At 52.7% G+C, this 26,407-nt stretch overlaps 1 protein-coding gene across 2 annotated transcripts; it reads right to left on the reverse strand.

The window, feature by feature from the left end:
- Positions 1–4,006: 4,006 nt before the first annotated feature.
- Positions 4,007–26,407, reverse strand: NYNRIN (NYN domain and retroviral integrase containing). 2 transcript variants are annotated; one of them, XM_037037524.1, is made up of 9 exons: positions 25,924–26,407; positions 15,506–15,547; positions 14,901–15,226; positions 13,246–14,781; positions 12,207–12,337; positions 11,980–12,076; positions 10,350–10,451; positions 10,038–10,139; positions 4,007–8,624 (listed from the first exon to the last, which is right to left on the reverse strand). In XM_037037524.1, exons 1-9 carry the CDS (start codon positions 26,119–26,121, stop codon positions 5,753–5,755), a joined length of 5,406 nt encoding a protein of 1,801 aa, XP_036893419.1. In that variant the 5' UTR covers positions 26,122–26,407; the 3' UTR covers positions 4,007–5,752. The 2 variants fall into 2 exon arrangements, with proteins under 2 accessions (XP_036893419.1, XP_036893418.1); XM_037037523.1 differs by having other exon boundaries at positions 14,901–15,547.

The following is a 26,407-nucleotide window of genomic DNA, read 5'->3' on the forward strand; positions in this document are numbered from 1 at the left end:
TCTCAGCACTGGGGTTGCTGTAGTGGTCTATCTGAATGAACTTCATTGCCTAGAGCTTCTCAGGGCAATCCCCAGGAGGGGAGTGGGTCTCAGAGTGAAATCCAGATTTCTTAACATGGATTTCTGAGGTCTCTTACAATCCAGCTGATGCAATCTCCCTGCTTCATTTTTTTACCATCTACAAGAATGTGAAAACTTGTGGAATAACACCCTTTATTAGCTGAAGGAAAACGGCACTTCTTGGAAAAAGAGGGTATGGCACTCAACTCAAAACTTACCAGGGACAAAGGAGTCATTGTTGGACCCAACTGAAGTCAATCAGGACCTGTTTTAGTCTATACAGCTCATTAATCTGGGCCAAACTGAAATGGAGAGATCTTAGCTGAGACTATATAACATATTAATAAAAGATGGGAAGGCCATAGACTGTGGAGGGAAAGGAACTCCAGGAACACAGTTAAGGTACTGGCAGGAGAGACAGTGGGCACAGTGGTGAAGACGGTGAGCACGGGAGCCCCTCACTTAGCAGCTGCACAGGACCTTGAGCAATTCAGTTCACTGTGCCTAATTTTCTTCATCTCTAGACAGAGAGAATAATTGTATCTACCTGACAGGGTTGGAAAACAGGTGTGTGCCTAGCACAGAGAAAGTGCTCAGTATACACAAGTTGCTGTTATTGTATGAACTAGTAAACAAGTTAAAGCTCGTACATGTCCCAAGGGTTCTTGGACAATATTAAAAAGCAGGCAGGATTTTTACTTTGTTTCACTGTGGCCGTTTATCTGTTCCAATGTTTCTTCCTTTCAGGCATGTTCACCTTTACCCACGAACACAGGACTTAGCAAACGGTCGCTAAGAAACCATGGCGCAGCAAGGCACACAAGGTGGGGGCGGGGGGGGGGGATCCTGATCTCACCAAATAGTTTATGTGTGTTATAACGTGGGAGTAGGATGCAGTGTGGGATGCTCTTTATAGTTTGCTTATGTCGTGGACTGTCTGCATGCTGATGACTTTGTAATTTCTCAGTTAGAGATTTGGGTAAAGCCACCGGCCAGTGCCCCCAAGGAGAAGGGAAGGTGGTGATGAGTATAAACGAGAGAAGTAGTGACTGGTAGTCTTTGGCACCCAAGGTGCTCAGCTGTGGACAAACCTTTTTTATTCACTCCTTCGAAAACAGGAAGAATCTCCAGTGCCGGCTCAGACCTTGTAAATTGTCCACTGGTGAAGAAGAGACGTCTCACCATCAGAGGGCTCAAGAGGCCAATGTGGGCGAAATCTAATACTGCTTAAAGTTATGTTGAGTGAAAATGAAGAGATTTTGCTGAGCTACCTTTCTGACCAGTCTTCCACCTAGGTGTTCTGAACCTTTCACTCAATGACCTGTACCAGTAACCTGTGCATTATGCTTGGGAGTCGGGGAAGACCAGACCTGTCTGAGTGGTGGGTGAGCTGAGACCGCAGGCCCCTGTGCCACGGGCCCCTGTGCCACGCTCTTTCCCACACCGCTCTGAACTTTCTCTGCTTGTTGGACTGGCTCCCTCACCTGACTGTGGGCTCCAAAGGGGCAGAGACCTGTGTTAACTCACATAACCTACCGTCCACCCACACCCAATCAGGGCCTGGCACACAGAGCAGGGCCTGGCACGCAGACAGGTGCTCTGTAAATACTGAACGGCGGCGTACACACGAACTGGGGGTTGTCAGCTCACGAGTACACTGCTGTTCAGTTCAGGCAGGTTAAGAAAGGCAGCAAGAAGCAGAGGCCTGAAATCGGGAAGTGTGGCCAGGTTTAAGAAGGTCTCTGAGACTGAGGGGCGGTAACAGCAGGAGTTCTAGAGGCAGGAAGGAGAGAAATGTTAGCTACTGTGTGATCCTCGTAGTCAGTTTGAGCCGCTCTAACCAAAACACCATAGACTGGGTGGCTTAAACAACAGAAAATATACTTCTCCCGGTTCCGCAAGCTGAACATTCCAGACAAGGTGCCAGGGAGTCAAGTTGCTACGGAGCGCTCACTCCCTCACTCGCCGACCCCCGTCTCCTCGCTGGGTCTTCACAAGGTTGACACTGAGAGCAAGCTCTGGTTTTGTTCTGTTTGTTTTGTTTTCTCTTCTAATAAGGACACTAATCCCATCGTGGGAGCTCCACCCGCATGACCTCATCTAAACCTAATTACTTCCCAAGCCTCCCCACTTCCTAATGCCATCCCCCTCAGGGTGAGGGTTTCAACATAGGCATTTGGGGGAACACAAACACGTAATCCAAAAGCTTACTACATACCCAGCACCACAGAAACCTCTCCGCACAGATTATTTCATATAGTCCTTGCACCATCCGTAATTTAGGAATTGTTACCATGCCTTTGATAGATTGGGAAACCAAGACCTCAGGAAAGAGGCCACATAAGTAGCAGATAATAGAATCAGTGTTCAGGCCTAGATCTAGCCCGTTTCCAATGCAACTAAGTTGGTTCGGCATCGACGCCATGGCCCGACTCCAGTCTTCATTCATCTTCCCACCCTACCCATCTTCAAGACACAAACTGGTTATATTTTGCTTGCTTGTTTGTTTTGTTGTTTAGGTTCCTGTTAAAGATGAGATCATATGGTATTTGTCTTCCACCACCTGGCTTATTTCACTCAGCATAATGCTTTCCAGTTCCATCCCTGCTGTTGCAAAGAATAGGAGCTCCTTCTTTCTTTCTGCTGCATAGAATTCCATTGTGTAAATGCACCATAGTTTTTGGATCCATTCATTTACTGATGGGCGCCTAGGTTGCTTTCAGCACTTGGCTATTGTAAACTGTGCTGCTATGAACATTGGGGTGCATAGGTTCTTTTGGATTGGTGTTTCAGGGTTCTTAGGATATAATCCCAGCAGTGGAATTGCTGGGTCAAAAGGCAGGTCCAATTTTAGTTTTCTTAGAAAATTCCATACTGTTTTCCATAGTGATTGTACCAGTCTGCAGTCCCACCAACAGAGAACTAGGGTCCCCTTTTCTCCACAACCTCTCCAACACTTGTTGTTTGTTGCTTTGTTTATGATGGCCATTCTGACTGGTGTAAGGTGGTATCTCATTGTGGGGTTTTTTAATTTTATTTTTTTTTTTATTTATTTATTTATTTATTTATCTTTAGAGGGGAAGGAGAGAGGGAGAGAAACATCAATGTATGGTTGCCTTTCCTGCGTCCCCTGCTGGAAGTTGGCCTTCAGGGAACCGGCCTGCAACCCAGGCATGTGCCCTGACTGGGAATCAAACCGCGATCGTCTGGTTCGCAGGCCCGCGCTCAATCCACTGAGCTACACTAGCCAGGGCTCATTGTGGTTTTAATTCGCATCTCTCTGATAACTAGCGATATTGAGCTTCTTTTCATGTGTCTCTGGATCCTCTGTATGTCCTCCTTGGAGAAGTGTCTGTTCAAGTCCTTCATCCACTTTTTAATTGGGTTGCTTGTTTTCTTAGAGTAGAGTCATGTAAGTTATTTGTATCATTTAGAGATTAAACCCTTGTCTGAGGTATCACAGGCTGACAGTGACCAAAGGGGAGAGGGGAGGGAATTTCAAGGGAAAAGGGGAAGGATTTACAGGAACTAGTACAAAGGACACATGGACAACAACTAAGGGGAGTGGGAATGGGAGGGAGGTGGAAGCACTGGGGGGTGGGCTGGGATGGGAGTAAAAGACAGAAAACTGCACGTGAACAACAGTTAAAATAAATCTTTAAAAAAGACACAAACTGGAAGGGGCACTAGCTTGGAAGCTTTCCTGCTGGCCCTGCCATGAGCCAGTGGGGGGGGGGGGGCGGGGGCGGCGTTCAGCTCACTTACCTGAGTGCTGGTCTCATCTATAATATAAGACCTGGGGTCTGATGAGCTTAAAAAGGTGCCACCCAGGTCTTCAGACCTGTCAGTCAGCCTGGGAAACACACAGCAGCCATGCCCCACGGCCACCCCCCACCCTCCTCACTCCCATAATTGAACCAAAGTTAAAAAGGAACTGGACATTGGCTCCATATTGACCTTTTTATTGATAAATCAAATGGAAAATAAAAAGGTATAAGATCATAAATGTGGTTAGCACGGGGAATGGGTATAGCACTGGGGAGGGAGAATGAGGTTGGCCATACCACAAAGAGAGCGGGAGGAAAAGTGGGGAGGGGAAGAAGAGGTCTCTGCTAAAGCTCGCCTTTCAGTTTCTCATGTCTCCCAATCATTCTTTCCTGGACAGAGCAGCTGGAAATGGTCTCAGGGCAACATCTAGTAGCTTGTCTATAAGATATGGGAGATGAGGGGCTGGAGGGAATATGAGTGCGGGATTTTGAGGGATTCTCTCACTTGCACCTGTCACCAGAACCCTGTCTATGGTGAACTGAGGGTCAGGAAACTTAATCCCAGTCCCAGCTCAACTGCAAACTAGCTGTGTGACTTTAGGCAAGTCACTTCTCCTCTCTGGGCATTTCTTTGGCTGTAAAACATCACGTTCGACTCTATGGCAGGTTCTACTCTGGCTCATGCAATGCCAAGCGTGTTGACAGACTAAGCTAGGCCAGGAGACTGGCTCAGCTTTGGAGATATAGGAGAGGCCTAGCCAGAAGGATACAGTGCTGGCCTTCACTGGAGTTTATTTTGTCAGCAGCAGCAGCAGCAAATCAGAGTGTAAGCAAACACACTCATGAGAACTCACTCTTGTTGCAAGCGTGATCCTTGCAGAGTTCTCTGGCAGAGCCCAGATTTTGCTCTACGTAGAAAGCAGGTCCGGGGAATGGGGCGGGGGAGTGATCCAACCACAGCAGTCACGCACTATGTGGGGGTGGGGACGTAAGGTACAGTGGAGGCGGGAGGGCTGTGGGCTTTGGAGTGGGGCTGGGAGGTAGAGCCACATCAGCACCTCGCTGTCTGCCTCGCTGCTCATCTCAGACACCCTCCCCCCTTCAAAGAGAGGCCTGGGCCCCTTGGCCTAGTTGAAGCAGCTCTTCAGGTAGAGACGCCACACTTGGCATCGAGATCCTTGATTCCTGTGCGGTCGATACCATCACAGCAGGGGTCAGGGTTGTCTCCATTGGCTGGAGTTCATTGAGGTAGGCTGACTCGGTCTCCCCCTTGCCTTTTCCTGCTGACAAGCTCATCCATGGCTGGCCGCCATCTCACCCCAGCTCTGAGTCTAGGGGTCCCAGACTGCCAGCCCTTCCTTGACAGCTGGGTAGGCCTCGCCTGGCCTGAGAAAACTGACCATGAGACCGGGAACAGGCTGCCTCTCCATAGCCTGCATGGACTTGTGTCAACTTCAAGGGCAGAGGGTCCCCACATAAAGACTTGGGGAGAGGAGTCTACATTTGAGGTTTCTGTTTGAGAGGGGAGTGCGGTTCCAGCCCTGAGGTCCGGAACCACACTGTTTCTTGACTCAGCAGCCAGAAGTGAGACTCTGGGTGTGCAAGTACGTGTCTGTGAGTGCACACACGTGTGACAGGGTGAAGGGGATGCTCGGGAAAGACGTTGAGCCTGGCCTACCTCAGTCAGGGGACTCTGCACTCCCCCAGGTAAAACTGCCAGAGGCCCGTATCTGACAGCAGATTCTCCCACAGGGACACTAGTCCCCAGTTCAAGGCAATTCAGCAAAGCTTTATGAAGTAACTTCACAAAAGGCACAATGGAGGCCCCCAGGGCAGCTATGAAAGGAGTACTGCCGTGGGGAGGGGGAGGCCTAGCAGCAGCAGCCCAGGACCCTGGGGGTGTGGCCTCCCCTCACTGCTTCAACTCACTGCTCCAAGACCTTGAAGGACAGGGGGGTGCCACTCTTGGCAAAGGACTTCATCAGACTGCTAGGGTAGATGCACCCAAGCTTCTCCGGGGTTGGGAAGCCCCAGACCCTGTAGAGAGATAGGCTCAGCCGGTCCCCGATATAGAAGGGACCCACCCACTTGGCACTGCTGCCATTCCTGGGGAGGGACAGCAAGAGGACCTGGTCGCCCACATTCCACTCCTTCTCCTGGCTCTCCCGCTTGAAACGCCTGTTCTCTGCCTTGTCGCTGGCCGCGTCGGCCACCCTCCAGTGAAGCTCCAGCAGCTCCCCCACCAGCCGCAGCAGGAAGACATCCATCTTGAGCCCTTCGATATTTGCAGAACTCATCTCCCACCACAGGGGTTCCATCAGCTTCTCCGGGCCCCCAGTCAGGATCCGGAATGGAGTGGTCTGGAGGGAGGAGGCCCTGAAGGCCAGGTGCAGCAAGGGCAGGGAAGCTGCCCACTTCTTGCCGTGCAAGAAGATAAACTCCTTGAGAGCCCTCTTGAACTCCCAGTAGGCCTCTGAGCTCGTCAGGCAGGGGAACTGGAGGTCTCTATTCAGCGAGGCAACCTGGGCTCCCAGGGCCAGCCCGCAGCTCACCAGAACATGCCGGGCAAACTGGGGGCCCTGGGCAGCCTCCAGCCTCACAGGAACACCCCACCTTGCAAACACATGCTGCAGCAGCACTTGGGCCACGGCCATGTGCGTGTAGGGCTTCAGCGGGAACGCTTCCACCCACCTGGTGTTGGGGTCAGCCACAATCAGAACGTGCTTGTGGCCCTCCTCACTCACAGTGATGGGGCCCACCACCTCAATCTGCAGGTTCGACCAGGGGGCGGTCGACCTGAGGGGCCACAAGGACTCAATAACCTTCACCTCACTGCCAAGATTTCGGGGGATGCAGAACAAGCAGCTCCTGCAATAATCTCTAACGTGCTCCTGCATCCCAGGCCACCACCCCAGCAACCGCAACTTCTTGTAGGTCTCCTCTGGCCTCTGGTGGGACCCCACGGGGAGGTCGTGCACAGAGAAAATCAGATCCCTCCGGAGCTGCCTCGGGACTACCCAGACCTTGGGCTTCTTATCCCCCTTGAACAAAAGCAGGCCGCTCTCCTTGTCCAGGCTGAGTGAGTTAAAGGCAGAACTGAAGGGTGAGGAGCTAGGCAATTTCTGCCCAGCCTGCAGCTTGGCAATGGCATCTGCCAGGGTGCTGTCACTTAGCTGTAATGCCAGCAAGTTGGGCCTCTTGCCCATAGTATGGGGAGACACCATGGGAGCTGGCACATCCGTAGGCAAATTCCAAAACTGCCCACCCCCCTGCGCACCCTGCTTGGCCAGGGTATCCACCGTCACAGCAAACAGGGAGCCACGGTAGGAGGTTCGGTAGATAAACGGCAGGGATGAGAGGCCAGAGGTGAGGGATATGATGTAGGAGAGCAAGCTCGGGTGAGGTAGCGGGGCCCCATCGGAGGACAGGAAGCCCCGGGCCCTCCACAGGGGCAGGAGTTCCCAGAGGAGGCTGAAGACCCAGTTGCAGTGTGTAAGGAAAACCACAGGGAGGTGGGACTGGCCGAAGCGCTCCAGGCCGCAGGCCACGGCAGCCAGGTGGGCATAGGTTGGTGTATAAGGGGAGCAAGAGAAGGAAAGGGAGACAGGGGGGCTGGTGGGAGACAGGACATAGAGACCAAAGCCAGCGCACCACTCGTCCTCACGGTAAAAGCAGTAGCCTGACATGTGGATGCAGACAAATGTGGACAGGTCAGAAAAGGGAGGCAGAGCCTGGAAGAAACGAGGCATGGAGGACACGGGAGTCAGCAGCCGGTTTTCCCCCAGCAGGCCCTGGAGCAGGGCCAGTTCCAGGGCCCTCTTGCCTTTGTCCTGTACCAAGAGGGACCATCGGATCAACCACGCTTTCGACACCCTGCGGCCCTCCCACGCCTCAGGGTCCACAGTGGAGCGGGCGGCATAGGAAAGGTCGAGGACCACCGGGGTGTCTCCGATGCAGCGGGAGAAATGCTTGAGGGCCCAGGCCACGGCGTAGGGGCTGTCTCCCCCTGACTGGGGGCCCTCACTCTCCTCATCAGGGAGGAGGGGTTTTGAGGTATAGGCAATGGGGTGCTTCCTCCCTGAGTGCTCCTGATAGACAGTGGCCGTCAGGGCCACCTGGCTCACTGTCACTTCCACGCGGAAGGGCAGCTGGGGGTTGGGGGCCGTCAGGCAGAGGGCAGACACCAGGGCTCGCTTCAGGGCCAGGAAGGCCTTCTCGTGCTCCTGGTCCCACTGCCAGTCTGGCTTCTGCTTGAGGAGGCTGTGCAGGGGGCCCACAAGGGCTTCGTAGTCGGGGATGACATCCCGGTGGGAGTCCATGAATCCCACGAAGAAGGAGAGTGCAGTGAAGTTGCTGGGGATGGTCATCTGGGCCAAGTGAGCAAGAACCTGCTGGCAGGGAGCCTGCCCATCCCAGGGGATGCCTAGGGATGGAGAAGCCACTGCTGGAAGGAGATCAATGTCAAGGGCTCCATCAGTTGGGTCATGGAGGCTGAGGCACCGGAGGATTTCCTCTGAGAGGGAAGGGCACTCAGCCCTGAACACCGACACCAGCGAGGAGTCCAGGTCCTCTTCCTCTGCTGGCCTCTGCGTGCCCTGCCCCTCCCTGGTCTCCTCGTCCTGCCTCTCTTTCAGCTCTTCATCCTGCCCCTCCTTCTTCTCCTCCTTGACTTCTTCCACTTTCTGAGGACTCTCCAGGGGCCTTGGATCAGCGGTGTCACTCAGCTCAGAGACGCTGGCTGAGCTGGGAGGAAGAGCCTTCCATACCTTCAGGAAGTTGCCAATGTCGGTGTCCAACCTGCACCAAAACAGCAGAGCAGGGGGGTCCGTTGGAGCAGGGAAAGGGACAGCCTGTCCCAAGAAGGGACATCCTCCCAAAGGATGGAGCCCGCCCCAGTGCTCAGGATGGGCAGAGTGCCAGCCTGCGACAGAGCAGGCCCTCGGGCAGGACCCTGCTCACAGCTACTCCCTCTACCTCCGCCAAGTGCCAGACCTCAATATGAGATTCCAATGTACTCTAAAGGCCTATCCGGTCAAAACCTCAGTGGCCAAGTGACATTTTCTTTGTTTAGCCTCACCTGAGGACATGTCCCATTGCTTTTTAGAGAGAAAGGAAAGGAGAGAGAGACACATGGTTGTGAAAGAGAAGCATCGATTGGATGCCTCCCACACACGCCCAGACGGGGGATCACATGTGCCTAGACCAGGGACTGAACGCACAACCTCAGTACATGCCCTGACCGGGAATTGAACCGGCTACCTTCCAGTCATGGGGTGACGCTCCAACCGACTGAGCTGCACTGGCCAGGACAACCAAGTAGTATTTTCAACCAGTTTTAAGTCAGCGGTTTGATGGGAACTCGATGACTGCTACCTCCAACGTGACACCAAGACGAGCGAGCCAGGGAAAGGTCAGGTGAGGGAGGGGGGCCTGACTAGGGAGAACACAGCAGACAAACTTCAACCACATCACTTTTTTCCCAAACTGGGAGGATGAGTCTGGGGGCACACTGGTCCAGGAAGCAGTGTCCTGCCCAGAAAATCCACCTCAGTCCCTTGTGGGTCCAGGAACCTGGGAGAGGGAAAGCAAGGTGGCTTATAGGAGGCGAAGGCCAGGGAATCTGAGTCACGGCAAACCAGCTCTGCTAGCACCAGCAAAGGAACCTCGGGAAAGGACTTGAGTCTTAGACTGCGTATCTGTACAGTTAGGGTAGTGGTCACATATATTGAACTCAGGTTGTAAGGACCAAAGGGGATAATACATGTGGGAAAAAATCCTACTTGGCATAGACTCTAGACATAGTTGCCCTTGCACACAATGGAACAAGAACGAGGCTGCAGCACCGGTTCCAAAAGCACAATACTAGGGAACCATCAACAGCCCTCCACAGAAGAAGGTCCCATGCCAGTGGGTGCCCCCGTGATGGAGTACCATGTGGCCACTAAAGTGAGCCGCATGAATTAAGCTGTGGAAAAAACAGTAAGAATTGAGTATAAACGCCAGTCGTGGACGGGTACACGTAATATTAAAGCACATGTGCAAACCTGTAAGACTGAAAAACCACACTGGAAGTGCTTTACAGATGCACAAATAAGTGGGAGAAGTGTAAAGACGTGAAAAAGTCAAGTCACTAGACAAATGCTGGCTGGCACTTAAGGGAAGATTCTGGTCAGTCCCAGGATGGGCTGGGACACAGGAGAGGCCCATTACCTGTTTGGCTTCCTCAGAAACTCGTCCAGGGTGGGGCCATCACGGCCCAGGGGGTCATCGGGCACCATGAAGAGATTTCCCGCAAAGGTGAAGGGCAGCAGGCTGGCCGAGGAAGAGAGGAGGCACAGTTGCAGGGGAGCCCTTGACCCGCCCACACCCCACTGCTGCCTGGGCATCCCCACGGGGGCAGAGACCCGCATCTCCTCTCGGCAGGTGCTGGTGGACACTGTCCCAAGGACCCTCTCCCTGCCCCAACACCCTGCTGCCGGGCTGCCCGACAATCGATGGGAAGGAACAGCCCAACCCCCTCACCGATCTTTGACCATCAGTTTCTTGGAATTATTCATCAGGACGTGAAGCTGCTCGTTAGTCACAATGATGCCATCTGTCTCCTCTGCCAGCTTCACCATGAACCTGCAAGAAGAGAGGGAGGTACTGATGACCAGTGACCAGCCCCTTCCCTCCTGGGCCTCTGGGAAAAGGAACTTGAAGCTTCACTTTGTGTTGGACCAAGGCCGCCCTTGGTAGTGAGAAGCCAGGGCTCAGGATCCCGCGCTTCCGTGCAGGTACTTAGGACCACCACTAGCCCCTGGGAGGGGAACTGAGATGGATGCCTCCCAAATGTGTATACAAACACCAACCTTTATTTCACACATTGGCATTCACATGCCCACGCACAGACACCCACACAGACCACACACTCGTTCACATCCAGGTGTGCATTTTACTGCTTTAGTTTCTGCATCCGTAAAGCATTAGACGCCTCCTGTGTATTGCTATGAGGGCTAACTGAATGACAACATATCGAAGTATCTTGCTCCGTGCTTGCCCCACGGCATACACACAAATGTTCCATTATTATCCTTCACCAACACATAACATTCATGTGGTACACATATAAAAAACACACGTCTGAAGAAACAAACCCATTTCCCAAGGATCACTTCTCCTAAATCCCTTTTACCAGGCAAGAAAGCGAAGGCCACCTCCTTAGGCCTTCCCTGAAGCTTGCCTTTAGGGCCACGCCAAACATGCTATTCCACTAGCGCCCAGCAGAGGGCCTTCCACAGAAAAGCCATCTTCCCTGGAACCCGGGCCTGAATCTACAGGTACTTAAACACCTCACCCAGAGGCCTGGCTCTTGAGGGAGAGATGCCTGAGTTGCCCTCCCAGCCCTTCCCAGGCCTGACCACTGAGCAGGTGGCAGGTTTTGGGGAAAGTGGGGAGAAACAGAAGTTCTCCCTGTCCGGCTTAGGAGGTGCCTTGGTGAAGCTAAGATCCGTGTCTGCCCAGCATGGACTCCAGCCCAGGCCCAGGGACCCCAGCAGGGCCTTCCTGCCCCACAGAGGCTGCATCACAGCGCCCCCACGGGCACACTGGTTGTGCAGCCACGCTGGGGACTGGGTGCGTAGGACTGACAAGTAGGGAGGCATCCGGGCCTTAGCCGGGAGATAGGGGCCAGTCTAACCATATTCGGAGCCCAGCCAGAGCTCCAACCACACATAGCCACACACACACACCTCCTCCCAGTGCCAGGGCCGTGGAAGGGAAAGACTGAAGCAGGTTCTCGAGACATGAACTTCAGCTCAAACTCAGCTGCTTGGGGGAGCGACTCACTTGATACACCAGGAGTCATCTGGGCTAACCCCACCCAGGGCAGCGGGTCTCAGTTCATAGGTCATGGGGGAAGGAAGCCTGTTCACTAAGGGCAATGCAGCTGCAGAGCCCCAAAGTCAGGAATGCCCCTTGGCCTCTCTGGAGCCACTGGAGCCCTCTCTCACTGTGTCCCCCTCTCTGCCTACAGAGGGCCACGTGTCCTCCTCTTTGAAATGACCCCCTTGGACATGATTGCCTCCATCTCTGGAGAGCGGACAAGGCAGGACCCCACCTGACACACCAGCCCAGATTCTGGAACCCCACACAGGCCTGGGGAGTGGCACACCTGTAATCATAGGTGGTGATCTTCTTGCCATTCTCCAGCTGGGAGGGGGTGATGGAAAGCATCTTGAGGGAATGGAGCTTCGTCAGAAAGTGGCTCTCTGGAGGTGAAAGGCAGAAGACAGAGATCGTCAGAGGAAGGGCTACATGGAGAAGGCCAGGGCAGGGACAGAGAGGCAGGGAAGGAAAAGCCGGGGGCTGCTGCAGGGGCTGGGGGAAGGGACCACTCACCTCTCACCCTCCGGTTCTTCTTTAGTTGCCAGGTGGGTACAAACACAGTGACCTCTCGGTGTCCCCGGTTCCAGAAATACTGCACTGCCATGGCAATGCCACGGCAGGAGAAGAAGTGCTGAAGGCCGTGCCTGTGGGCGGGTGGGAAGTGAGGGACTTCCTGACCTAGGAACGGCCCCGCCTCTCCTCCTCCCTCACAGCCTGGACAGCATAGCAGGCAATGCCAGGGCACCAGCATCAGCACCACAGGCACTGACAATGCCTTTCTCCCTTCCCTCCATCATTAAATATTCCATGAGCAACTACAGGGTACACTCACCTACTGTGTGTGTGTACGCATGTGTGTGCATGGGCACATGTGTGGGGGGTCTCCAAGGCAAGAGGAGGAAGAAGGCGACCTCTACACTCACAGAGTTCAGGTTAGAGCTGGAAGCAAACAGTCACTGTCCACCTACTATGTGCCGGGAATGTGCTCAGCACAGACAACTCTATCGTGTTGGTACATTAAGTGGTTTTGCATATATTTGTGCTAACATACACACAGTAGGTGCTGTGCAAAAAGGGCCATCTCTAAGGGTTGGTCAGGAAAGACTTCATAGCAGTGGCCTGCTCTGGGCCTTACAGTCCCAGCTACACATTTGAAAGCTGGCCTGGGGGTGGACTGATGCCACGCTATGTGAAGCAGGCTGCAGTGGCAAAAGCCTGGGCCTCAGCAGTGGACAATCTGAACCCACAGGCCAGCTGGACCCCTTACTGGCTCTGGGACCTTGGGCAAGAGCCGCCACCACCTCTCTGAGCCCATTTCTGCTTTAGTCAAAGAGGGAAAACAGAAACTTGCACTTGCAGAGTTGCTGTGACAATTCCACGCACACGGCTCAGTAAGCAGTAACCACTCAGCATGGGCCACTTCCCTCCCACTTTTCCCCACGTGAACCCCACATTATTCATATACAGAGGTCAAGAGGAATGCCCACACCGTCCACCCAGGGATGCCCTGCCTCAGCTCCCCAGCACGCCCAGCCTGCCCCGTGCTACTCACACCATGGCCACGCTGCTGCCATCAATGACCACTCGCCGCAACCCCTGGTTCCCAGGCTCTCCTGACAGGTTCAGCTCGAAGGGTGTATTCAGGGCCTCGTGGTACCTCTGAAAGCTGGTCACTGTGCTATTCGCCTGTGGTTGTCGAGGCGGCTGCCTCGGGGCCCCCTCCCAAGCCCCCAGGAGCCCGCCCACCTGAGAGGGGTGCTTACTACTGGGAGCCAAAGTGCTGCTGGACTGGAGGCCCTGCCTCCTGGCCTCCCCCTTGCCCTTTGGGGAGGAAGTGCTGCTCCTTGGGGAAGGCTGGACCTCTCTCAGGGGCTTGGCTACTACATCCAAGGCCGGCCCTGGATCTGTGAGCACCTTCTGAGCTGCAGGCATTTTCGGAGCTCTGGAGGCTTCGGGAGCCACAGGTGCTTTGGGGGCCGTGGGCCCTGTTTTGGCTGCAGGCCCACTTTGAGCTTTCGATGTTTTGGGACCTGTAGGTACTGTTTTGGCTGCAGGCATTTTCTGAGCTGCAGGCACCACTTGAGCTGTGGATGCCGGTTGACCCGCGGCTGCCTTTTGAGCTGTGGGGCCCCCATGAACTGCTGGCTTTGTGGGAGCCAAAGGCACTTTGGGGGCTGCAGATTCTGAGTTCACTGCCGGCATCATCTGGGCTGTAGGCACTTTGGGGGCTGGAGGCAGCACTGGGTTTGCGGGTGCAGTTTGAGCTGTGGGCGCTGGGGCAGTCGCGGGCATTTCGAGAGTATCAGGCACTGTCTGAGCATCAGGTACTGACTGAGCTGTCAGCCTCCCTTGTCCCACAGGTTCCCCTTGAGTTGCAGGCACCCCCTGTCCTGTCAGCAGCACTGGAACGGGCCCTTCTTCTGGCCCCTCACAATTCCACTGTACACTTTCTTGATTCCCTGGCTCACTTCCAACTTGGAGTTGGGGTGTAGAGGTCAAAGGTGGCCCTACCTGTGGAAGTCCTGGGCTAGCTTTGTCCTTTATAGCCGAGCTCCCTGAGACCACCAATAAACTCATAACTTTTGGGGAGGTCTCTGCCCCTGAGCAGTTCTGTAGGGCTGCCTCTCCTCCTGGCCCCGCTTCTGGTCTACAATCTGGGCTTTCCACACTGGGCAAAGGAACAAGCTCCTTCTGCTTCCACTCCAGGTTTAAGGGCAAAGGACTCTGCCCTGGCAGCTTGAACTGAATGGGGCCCAGAGGCCTCTGCCAGAAGGGGAAACTGAAGCACGCCTGGGACAGGAGCCAGGCCAGGTGGAGAGAATGCAGTTCATTGATCCTCCAGAAGGTTGCAGCAATAGTCCCTGGCCACAAGGGCCCAAAGGCTGGCCCCGGAGCCCAGGCCTTCCAAGATGGGCACACTCCCAGGGCTGACACTGGCGGCTGGAAGGGGAGTTTGTCGTCCACCCTCTGGACCTGCCTCTGCTGCAACAAGGCTTGTGAGTGGTTCGCAGAATCCTGGCTGCTGGCGGCTGGCACTGTCCCTTCCTTGCGAGCACTGTCCGCACCACTGTGGTGGTTGGAACCGACCCTGGAGGAAGCCCAAGTTCGTTGGAAAGGTGAGGAGGCCAGTTAGGTCCCAAACTCTTTCCTTGGGGTGGGGAAGCAGGGGCAGGGACAGAGATGCCAGACTGACTCTCCAGAACTTACCGCACCAGCTGGTTTGCTGTTTCCTGCTGTGTGTTCTGTCCTGAGGTAGCTCCCAGGCTGGTTAATCTCTTTGAGTTTTCTGTGCTCCCATGCTGGAGGGCCCTCATCTCCAGCAAGGGCCCAGGACCATCTCCCACAGACGTCATGGACAAGCCTTCCTTCTGCCGGTGGGGAAGGCAGATCAGGACCTCTGGGTTGGAGCGGGCGTTGGAGGTGCCGATGCGGCCGAGCCACTCGATGATGTCCTCCTTGCCCGCAGCATCCTGCACCAGGCTCAGCAGCAGCTCATGGACCGCTGGGGGCAGCTGCAGCAGTTCCCCTGCATGCTGGTCAGCGCGGATCCAGATCAAAGCCCCAAAGGCCCGGGTCACCTCAGCCTCCCAGACCCCCCGGGGGGTAAACACAGGGGCAGGGCCCCAGCGCAGCCGCCCCACCAGCTCCTCCAGCCAGTTCTGGGTCATGATGAAAGACTCGGTCAGCCCGCCCACCATTAGGGAGCCAGGGGGGCCGGGCACCAGGTAGGCCAGGGTACTCCAGCAGAGGCAGTCGAGGAAAAGGCCCTGGGCCCCAAGGAAGGTGCAGTGCAGGGCTGGCGGGTAGCGAACCTCCTTCCACAGCTCTGGGTTGCACAGGCCCTTCAGATACTCCTGCAGCCACAGTGGGGAGAATACAAAGGCAGTCATCCCTTCAGGAGGCGGCCACTGGCTCACACGTCCCCATCCAGAAGGTCCAACCCCACCAAGCAGGTGCCCTCCCCTGCCTGCCAGAAGCCAGTGACTCCCCCATGGCCTCCCCCTCTCTCCCTGGTCCTGCTTCCTCACCCAATCCTTTCTTCCCAGGAAATTGACAGAATAGGGGAGCCCTGGAGAGAAGGGAGCCCCTGGGGTTTGGAGTCAAGGGACCTAGTTCTACTTCCAATTCGACCTCGGTAAGTCAGGGTAACTGTGGGAAACTTATCATCTTTTCAGGGCCTCAGCCTCTTCACTTGTATGACAGGTTACACAAGGTGCTCCTGAGGTCCAGTCCTACTGTGACATTCCAGAATTGTGAAACAGCCGGGGGGTGGGGTTGCACCCCCCACATGCTGGGAACTTAGATGACCTGGAGCCAGCTATTTATCCTCCCTGTGTAGAATGGGGGTAATAGTTCTGCCTCACTGGGCTATTGTGGAACTTCTGCGAGTTAATACAAAGGAAGTGCTGGGCCTAGCGCCTGGCATGGCCTAGTCCCATTTTGCAGGCTCAGAGGGTTCCGCAGCTTGTTCAAGCTCGAGGGTGACTGGGCCAGGACCACAACCCAAATCTGTCTGACCCTGAAACCAGGGCTCTTTCCACTTCCTCAGGCCGACTACACAGGACAACAGGGTAATCCTGTGGGATTCTGGCTTAATCCACCTTCAGAGAGTCTCTAGCACAATCTGTACCCGTAACCATGGTAACTCCGTTGCCCAGAGGGGACAGAGAAGGAGAGGAGGAGATAAGTCTCTGGGCCAGCATCCAGGAGATAACCTCACAGATATACACAATAAGTATGTACCAGAAGAGAGGCCTCTGGCTTTCCGGGCAGATGAAGTCCCCCTGCTTATAGGGCTCATACACTCAGTCTTTAGCAGTCCCTGGGATGGGAGAGGTTGGCTCCCTTCACTGCATGGCTGAGTCCTGCCGGCATGAATCCAGGAGCTCCAAGGGACCATGAGCACTCCCTCTCCATCAGACCCCGCACCCCCGCCCCCCCCCCCCACCCGGCTGACTGCATTCGCCCTCCTGTAGCAACATATCTCCGTGTGGATAGCAGTCAGGTTCCCCTGCTCTCTCCAGATCGTTCCATTAGAAAACAAATGCTCCATTTTGGATCTCCAGCAGTCATCCTGAAGACCACCCCAGGCCCTCTGCTCAGTGCCCAGCCCGTCCTTCCCTGCTCCAGCTATGCTCACCTCTGCCATCTACCAAAGAGGCCCAGGTCATAGCCTGCCAACAAAGGGCCCGAAATGCACCCAGGTACTTAGGTCCGGGTCTAACCCCTTTCTAACAAGTCCAAAAAAAGCTCAAAACAGACACCCCAAGCCAAACCCTCCCACCCAGAACCTCAGCTGGACCCAACGGGGAGTCTGACCGGGTGGGATCACTCTCACACAACTTAACAGACTCCTCCACCCCATGCACTCCACATCCAACCACATGAAAACAATATTCAAACACGAAGGCATGCTGAGGAAGAAGATGGTGGCTGGTTTCTTTCTTTTGTGCAAAGAGATTAAAATATTTATTGTACCATTAACTCTTCAATATTTTTAAACTAAAAGACATATAGGAACTGAAATACTTTTCAAAATAATAAATCTGAATATTTATTGACCACTTACTATGTGCCACATATAATCTCATTGATTCCTCTCCCGGCCCTGTAAGGGAATCACTGGCAACCCCATTTCAGATGGGCAAGGATGGGCACATGTGCTAGGTCACAGAGGTAGCAGGCTGGGACTCCAAGCCAGTCTGACTCCAAAGTCTGGGGTCTTAACCATGATGCTGTCTATTCTTTCAAGGAAAGAAAAAGGAAGGAAGGAAGGAAGGAAAGAAAAGTAAACAACAGGCATTTACATCCAGAAAATACCTGGAGCACAAAGTCCACCCACACCTTTTTCCTCCAAGAAGAGAAAAAGTAGAGACATAACAGGAACAAAATAAGCACAGAAAAAGAGTGGTGTGTTCATAAAAATATATTGCCCAATGTCCTGCAGATCCTTTGTCAACTTATGCATTAAATCAATGGTTCAGCACTGCTCTATACTTGATCAAAGTGCTTTATCAAATTGATCAAATTTAACTTGATCAAATTTAACACCTGACTTAGGATTCTTCTTTCTCATAAGCCAGTTGCCATTCATTGACTACTTTTCAGAACCACCCAAAACTACACTGCAGAATACACAAGCCTCAGAAAATGGCAGCACCAAGAGACTCTGGAATTGGGAGTGAGGGGGAACATAAGAAAAGGCGGACTGAGGAAAAGCAGTTAGAATCAGGAACCCCTGCTAAACATACACACATATATAGGCTGGGCAAGTACCTCCCTACCCACTGGAAATTCGTTCTCTAGAGGGCTGAAAACAGGTCCTAGGACTAGAGGTTTATCAGCATGCTTGAGGGGGTAGGTACCATAGGAGAAAACATGGAGGAAAGGAGGAGGGCCAAATAACGATGTCTACAATGAAAGCTGAGTGCAGAGAAAATCATTCTTCCCATTTAGAGACTCAGCAGCCAGACCCTGACCCTCCAGGACAGGAAAGAGAAAAATTCATTCTAGAAATCCAGCCAGCCCAAGAGCAAAGACCACCAAATGGGTTCCCTTACAGACAGTGCCCCCATATCTCTGCACAGTCAAGCTCAAAATCAGTCAGCCTCAGTCAGCCTCAGCTCCTAAGTGATTCTTTGTTCTTTCCACTCTTAATCATGTGAAGATGACCAGAGGTACGAGGAAAACTTCTAATGTGAGATAGATACACAAAAAAACACACAGGACAGGGAGCAACTTGAAAAAAGAGAAAGTAGACTTCCGCCAAGATGGAGATGTAGGTGGAAACACTGTGCCTTCTCCCACAACCAAGTTTGAATACAACAAAGGTTTAGTAAACAAAGACGAAGACAAAGAACAGAAAACTGAACTATACGGAAGTCCAACAACAATGAATCATTCAACAGAAACCGGTAAGAGGGGCGGAGCCAGCAGTGGAGTTGGGTCAGGCAGGAAAGATGCCCTGACCCAGGTGCGCAGGCGGCCAGGGTAGCAGCTCGGACCCAGTGAGGGAGCGGGGCAGGCTCACTGCAGTGGTCACACATTCGCGCGCAGATAAGCCAACAGAGCAGTGAGCAGTGAGACTGACCGAGCAGGCCCCAGCGGACAAACCCAGTGAGTACACAAGGCGACGGGCTGACCGCGGTCCCACATTCGCGCACAGTGGGACGGACGGTGCAGCCCCAGCAGCGGGAGGCGGCAGAGGGGACTGCCATTGCTCCCCTTTGACCTCACCCCCACATACAGCGTCACAACCCAGTGACTGAGTTGCCCCACCCTGGTGAACACCTAGGGCTCCACTCCTCATACATAACAGGCATGAACAGTCCAAAATATGGCTCAAGAGGAACTCAAAGCCCCAGAGCCAATAACTCTAAATGACCAAAAAATAGCCAACCTCTCAGATGCACAATTCAAAACACTGGTGATCAGGATGCTCACAGAACTGGTTGATTATAGTCACAAAGTAGAGGAACATATGAAGGCTAAATTAATTGAAATGAAGGGAAATGTACAGGAAACCAATAGTGATGAAAAGGAAACTGGGACTCAAATCAAGAGTGTGGACCAGAAGGAAGAAAGAAACATCCAACCAGAAAAGAATGAAGAAACAAGAATTAAAAAAACTGGGGAGAGGCTTAGGAACTTCCAGGGCATCTTTAAACATTCCAACATCCAAATTATAGGGGTACCAGAAGGGGAAAAGAAACAGCCACAAGTAGAAAACTTATTTGAACAAATAATAAAGGAGAACTTCCCCAATCTGGCAAAGGAAATAGACTTCCAGGAAATCCAGGAAGCTCAGAGAGTCCCAAAGAAGTTGGACCCAAGAAGGAACACACCAAGGCACATCATAATTACATTCGCCAAGATGAAAATGAAGGAGAGAATCCTAGAAGCATCAAGAGATAAGGGGACAGTCACCTACAAAGGAGTGCCCATCAGACTGTCAGCGGATTTCTCAAAAGAGACCTTGCAGGCAAGAAGGGGCTGGAAAGAAGTATTCCAAGTCATGAAATCCAAAGACCTACAGCCAAGATTGCTTTATCCAGCAAAACTTTCATTTAGAATGGAAGGACAGATAAAGTGCTTCTCAGATAAGATCAAATTCAAGGAGTTCATCCTCACCAAGCCCTTATTATATGAAATGTTAAAGGGACTTATCTAAGAAAAAGAAGATGAAAAATAGGAACAGTGAAAGGACAGCAAACTCACAGTTATTAACAACCACACCTAAAACAAAAGCAAACTAAGAGGACAGCTAGATCAGGAGCAGAAACATAGAAATGGAGATCACATGGAGGGTTAGCAACAGGGGAGTGGGAGGAGGAGAAGAGGGGAGAAGGCACAGAAAATAGCATAGACAGTAGGTAGAAAATAGATAGGGGGAAGGGCAAGAATAGTAGGGGGAAATATAGAATCTAAAGAACTTGAGACACGTGGTCATAAACTAAAGGGGGGGAGTAGTGGGGGAGGAGTGTGCAGGGTGGAGGGGAATGAAGGGGGGGAATAGAACAACTGTAATGGTATAATCAATAAAATATATATATATTTTTTTTATTTATCTCAGAGGGGAAGGGAAGGAGAGAGGGAGAGAAACATCAATGTACGGTTGCCTCTGGTGTGTCCCCTGCTGGGAACTGGCCTGCAACCCAGGCATGTGCCCTGACTGGGAATCAAACCGAGATCGTGTGGTTCGCAGGCCCGCGCTCAATCCACTGAGCTACACCAGCCAGGGCAATAAAATATATTTTTTAAAAAATAGAAAGTAGACAGGGAGAAGAAACCTTCAAAAAGTTTACTATCACTGCTTTCCTCAGAGAGATAATAGAGAATATTGTACACACTGAACAAAAATAGAAAGGTTTTTTTAAAAAAGAGAATTCAGAGAGGATGTAAATGACTTTTACACATTAAAAATATGATGGCAGAAATGAAAGGCCCAAGAAAAGGGTTGTGAGATAAAGTTAAGGCAATCTCTCCAGAAAGCAAAGCAAAAAAAGTCAGAGTTGGAAATAGGAGTAAAAATATGAAAAGTGAACCAGTCAGTCCAGAAAGTCCAATGTCTGAAAAGGAGTTCCAGGAAGAGAGAACACGGAAGCCACAGGGGAGAAAATCATCCACGAAGAATTTCCAGAAAATGCCCCAGATCTGAAGAGGATGAATGGGCAGAGGGACGGGCCTACTGAACACAGGAGGGGCCAAGACAGACCCACACAAGGGAATCTCACTGGGAAACCTCAGAACAGGGGGGCAAACTACAAACTTTCAGAGAGAAAAAAAAACTTCACATACCAAGGACCAGGGACCCGACATAACCTCCGACAATTAAAGAACAAAAAGTCTGTGGAATAATGCCTTCACACTTCTGAAGGCAAATAATTTTCCACTTACAATCATTCGGTGCCAAAGCATCAATCAAGTGAGCTTCAGATACACAATCCCAACATTTACCTCCTATGAAGCCTTTCTCAGGAAGCTACTGGAAGTGTTTCCAGCAAAGGAAGGAGAACAAAAAAACAAGGAAGGAGACCAACATACGGAAAAAAAGCAAAGGCGGTCTTCAAGATGATAATAAAGAGGACTTTCAGAATTTGTGTATATATTTCAACACGTCGTTACTGAGCCTGTACTGGGTGCCAGGCACTGTTCTAGGATGACAAATGTCAGCAGGCATGGGGGACAGCCAGTGCAGACTGGAGGGAACGACACAGAGACAAGCGCGCGGAGGGCAGGCATCAGCGTGCCCTTGACCGCTGCGCCTCTTTCTAACCCGGTGGAGCTCTGATGGGTGTGGCCAGCAACCCAAGAAAGTGAAAGACACTCAGCTCAGGAAACAAGACATTTAACAACAACAAAAAAAGGCAAAGAGATGTAAAAATGACCGCAGACAGAAATCTCAGCACGACAACAATGCAGGCCAGACTGACAGAAGAAAGGGTGTTTCCAAGAAAAAAGGTGGAACTGAAAGAACACCTTGAACTGATAGACTGACCTTGTAGAAAACTGTAGTGCGAGGCCACTGAACATTGTAAAAATAGCAACAACTACAAAGAAAAACAAGCATGTTAAAAAGCAAGGGGTTCTAAACCTCAGTGAAATAAAATAAGAAGGAAAACACAATCATAGTACACTTCAATGCTTACAGGTTAGCAATACTTGCATAGGCATAATGATGCAAATACTAAATATAGATTTAACAGAAAATTGAAAATGAACTATATTGGGTATATAGTGGGGGTGGCAATGTAAGGAAGTTGAATCCTCACCTACAATAATAGGAAGTAAAAAAATATCTAAAATGGATTAATCAAAAGCTAAAGGCACCTACAATTTTTCTTAGGAATGTGGAGATGTGCAAATGTCTACGAGGAAGGGCACTGCGTCGGGAAGGACAAGGCAGGGATTCGGGGTGTTTTATTGTGGGCTTTCCCAAAATTATTGGACTTTTAAGTTATTAATGACTTGGATAAAAGAAAAATGAAGTTTAAAAAGAAGGAGAAGGGCTCTGATCAGTGTGGCTGGCTTGGTTGGACATGGGCGCACCAAGCGAGAGGTCACGGGTTCAATTCCCTGTCAGGGCCCACGCCTGGATTTTGGGTTTGGTCCAGGTCAGGCTTGTAAAAAAGGCAACTGATCGATGTTTCTTTCTTGCATCAAAGTTTCTCTCCCTCTGGTTCTCCCTCCTTTCCCCTCTAAATAAATAAATAAACAATCAAATAAATAAGAAAGGAAGCTCCTTCTTCTCAACGAAGTGACAGAGTGCCCCATCCCGCAGCAAACACTGAGATGCAGATCTCTGTGAGACCCTGACTGGCAGGACCATCACCCTCGAAGCTGAGCCCAGTGACACCACTGTGACCATCAAAGCTGAAATCCAATACAAGGAGGGCATCCCAGCTGACCAGCAGCTTCCGATCTTCGCAGGCAAACAGCTGGAGAGTGACCACACTCTCTCAGATGGCAACATTCAGCAAGAGTCCACCCCGCACTGGGTGCTTCTTCTGCAGGGTGGCATCACGGAGCCCTCTCTGGCCAGCTCGCCCAGAAGTACAGCTGCGACAAGATGACCTGCCACAAATGTTCCACCCACCTGCACTCCCACACTGACCACAGGTCACAAGAACAACCTGCGCCCACGAAGAAGATTAACTAAGGCTCCACACCAGGGCCTTGCTGCAGGGAGGCCTTCTGCCTGAACCCTGTGACCCTGGGGCCTCAATAAATTTCCCCGTTCGTTGGCTGAAGCGCAATAAAAACAAAAAGAGAGGGAGAGGGTAACATGCCCACAACACAACTAGGGGATAGCCCTGATTTGTAGCATTTGCTAATTTATTTATTTTTTTACTATTTGGGAAACACTTTTTTAAAATTTTCACCCAAGGACATGCCCATAGATTCTAAAGAGAGAGGAAGAGAGGGAAAGAAAAATCTACCCTCGCACATGCCCCAACCAGAGGCTGAACCTGCAAACCAGGCATGTGCCCTGACCAGAATCGAACCTGCAACCTTTAGGTTTAAGGGACAACACTCCAACCAACTGAGCCACAGGTCCAGGGTACATTTGCCAATTTCTCTGGTGTAAAGACGCCCACCATGCTGATTTCAAACTACGAATGGGAGGCCACTGGTTTGCAGACTTCCTGAAATTTTATCGGGAAGCCAGCTCCAGCATACCCCCGGCTGCTACCAATGTCCATGGTACTGTACTCACGGTTAGTGTGAAACCGGGATAGATGAACTTCCATCTGACAGCCAAGTCAAACCACACCCCGTCTCCCAGCTCCCTAAACCCAGTCTCTGGCTCCCTATCAATGCCCTCTCCCATCTCCGAAAAGAGTCTCCAAAAAGGGGAGAAGTGAACACGTCCCCTCTCCTCTCGTCTTCACAGCACTGCCCAGGAGGACAAAAGGCTTGTCCCTGGGTAACTCAGATTATTACTAAAACCTTCCTTTCCACTTGCTGATTTCACCTCAGCGGCCCGACCTCCCAGAGTTTGTCTTTGCAGCCTGGGAATGTGATTCTAACAACGTCTTTATTTTTTAAATCCCATCATAACAAAACAATGTAAAGACACTCTAGAGTTTATCAGAGATTTTTCCTGGAAAACCAGCCATATATGACGTAGAACCGCAACCTGGCCCTTCTCCAGATAGGTCCAAATCCTTCTTGACCCTGTTTCCCCTCGCCATCAGGCCATCCTCATCCTCAGCCCTCCCACACCCTGCAACCTTCAGCCTCACTGAGGCCCCTCTGCCAGTTGGCCATTGTCAAAATGCATGACTCCGTGTCCCTACAGCTGGAATTGGGGTCAGCCACAGGACTGCCACACAAGACATCCTTACACTGACCTTAGAAAGCACTGAATCCAAGCTTCTCCCTTTACAAACAAGGAGACTGAGATTAAGAGAGGGAAAGGACTTGCTCGAAGTCACACAGCTAGCTAACAACAATAACCAGCATCTGTACTCTAAAGCTCTGTGCATTTTGCAAATGTAGGTAAGCATGCATTGTTCCCGCTGATTCTCACAACCCCGCCATAATGTGGGTGTTATTGTATTATTTTATAGATGAGAAAACAGGCTCAGGAGAAGGTAACTGATTTGACCCAGGTCCCCCAGTTAGAAGGGAGCGCACCCCAACTCCAACTCTCTCCACCACACCCCTGTCCTGGCGCACCTCGGTGGCAGCGCATTCAGCCCAGATCTCCTAACTCCTGGGACAAGCCTCGTACTCCCTACCTTCCCTGCCCTACTCTGAACCCCCTCATGCGCTATTTCCATCTTAAACAGTGCCTCTCCCCAGTGGAAGACAGGGTGGGAGGAGCTGGAGGAGCCACTGGTTGCATTAGCAGGGCCTGGGAGGCCAGGGCCGGATCCCCAGGAGGCAGTGAGGAGGCAGCGGCAGTGAGAGCCGACAGGCCTGGTGAAGCGGCTCCAGGACTGAAGCAGGAGCAGGAGAGCTGGGCACCTCAGGAAGTGCCATGAAGATTAAGAACCCAAAACAACCCAAAGACTCCTCTTATTAACCCACCCCATCCCAGCTTCTGAAAAGTCTTCATCTCTCGGGCTCCTGCACATCTGTTCGAGGGGCAAGCACCCCGCCCCTCCCCCAGCACCTCTTGTCAGAATTGGAAAAACTGCTGATGCAGCAGCTCAGCTGAGGGGCTGAGGGAGGAACTTTCCAGTCTGCCTGCCTGCCCTCTGGCCAGTGCTTTCTGGACCTCCCCCAGCCATGGCCTTGACCAATTGGGAGGTTGGTATAGACCCAGCTGGGGTGGTCTGGGGAAGAGGGAGGCTGTAGCATTCCTCCCAGGAAAAGATAAGATAAAGGAATCCTAGGGAAGAAGGAGACCTTGGCCATGATTGGGAGTCAAAGGGAGCTGGAGAGGCCCAAGTGGAGGAGAAGCTTGTGAGAGGAGCCAGGGAGAATACAGAGAGGAGCACTACGTCCTGGCCTACCCAGTGCCCAGCGCCACACGGCAGGTCCTTCCCTCTGAAAGCCCACGGCCTTCCTTCCAGATTTCAACCCATCCCTACGGGCTGGTGCCTTCCAGAGCAGCCGCACCCCCACCCCCAAGCCTCTGCAACAGGCTGCCTAGGGCATCAAGACCGTGGAGCAGGGAGCCCAGCTCCGGGTTCATGTCCCAGCCCCCGCCACCCCCACCTACCTGACCCTGAGCACTCAGGCCCCCGGACCCTCTCCAGTCCGGGATAACTCATCGGCAAAGTGCCAGCATTGCTCTACTAGCATCTCTAAGGCCCCTCCAGTCCCAGCACTCTGAGAGACTCCATGACACAGCCCAGGATTTAAGCAGACTTAAAGAGAGAAAGATCCTCTTGGTGAAGAACAAAGAGGTGTGTTGCAGAGGCCACAGAACTGCAGGACCTTAAGTTTTTCCCCAAATAGAAGAGAGGAGTCGTGGACGCTGGGGCCCTGGCCAGGGAAGGCTCAAGGGGGTACGCACGCTGGGCAGCCTCTCTCAAGGCACTTGAGGGACAGAAGTGGCACGCGAGAGAGGGGTGGGGCTGAAAAGAAAGAAGAAACCATAGAAAAGGAACCAAGGCTGCTGATCTGGAAAGAGGGGAGGATGGTCCAGTACCTGCCGGTCATTCTGTCCAATCCAGATCCCCGGGGCCTCTAGGGACCTTTGTCTCTCCGGGTGGCAGCGGAGTGGGAGAGGGGTCTGGCAGGAAGGGACGGGTGGGAGCGGGAAGGAGCTGTTTACCTTGGCTTTGCCCATGTTCTCCCTGGGCCCCTCGAGCTGCAGCCAGAAGTAAGGGCTGTCCGGGCGGCTCTGGAAGGCGTTCAGCTTGACCCTGAAGATGCGCTGCACTTGCAGCCGCTGCCGCTGGACCCGGGGCTTCGATTTGATCTGCACCATGACCCATTCCTGCGCGGGAGGGTCGCCCCCAGCCAGGAGCATGGCTGCCCCGCCCGCTCCTGGAAGGAGGGAGCCCAAAGTGTCACCGGGGTCCCGGTGTGGGAGGCTCCCCAGACCCCCGTGTCGGAGAAGCGCAGACCACGCCCCCTGCTCCTGCGGCGGGCTCTAGCAGGGGGTCCACCGGACCGCTGACCCACCCGCCACCGATCGAGCGCCCGCCCTCCCGAGCTCTGTCCCTTTCGGCGGCAGCTCCAGCGACAGTCTCTTCCTGCCAGGGGTTGCAGCTGGGGGTGGGACTGGTCGGGCTCCCGCCGCCCTTCCCTCCGCC

The sequence above is a fragment of the Sturnira hondurensis genome, unplaced genomic scaffold (assembly GCF_014824575.4).
Source record: "Sturnira hondurensis isolate 20B ecotype Veracruz unplaced genomic scaffold, ASM1482457v3 Scaffold0023357, whole genome shotgun sequence".
NCBI classification, from domain to species: domain Eukaryota; kingdom Metazoa; phylum Chordata; class Mammalia; order Chiroptera; family Phyllostomidae; genus Sturnira; species Sturnira hondurensis.

Bases quoted from the DNA above. Each gene is read 5' to 3' on its own strand.
- NYNRIN (XM_037037523.1), bottom strand. From the start codon at position 26,121: ATGCTCCTGGCTGGGGGCGACCCTCCCGCGCAGGAATGGGTCATGGTG. The intron at 15,548-25,923 runs GTAAACAGCTCC...CTGTGGCTGCAG, and splicing joins AGAACATGGGCAAAGCCAAG to GAGTATCTGAAGGGCCTGTG. The intron at 10,140-10,349 runs GTGAGGGGGTTG...TTCCTCGGCCAG, and splicing joins AAACTGATGGTCAAAGATCG to CCTGCTGCCCTTCACCTTTG.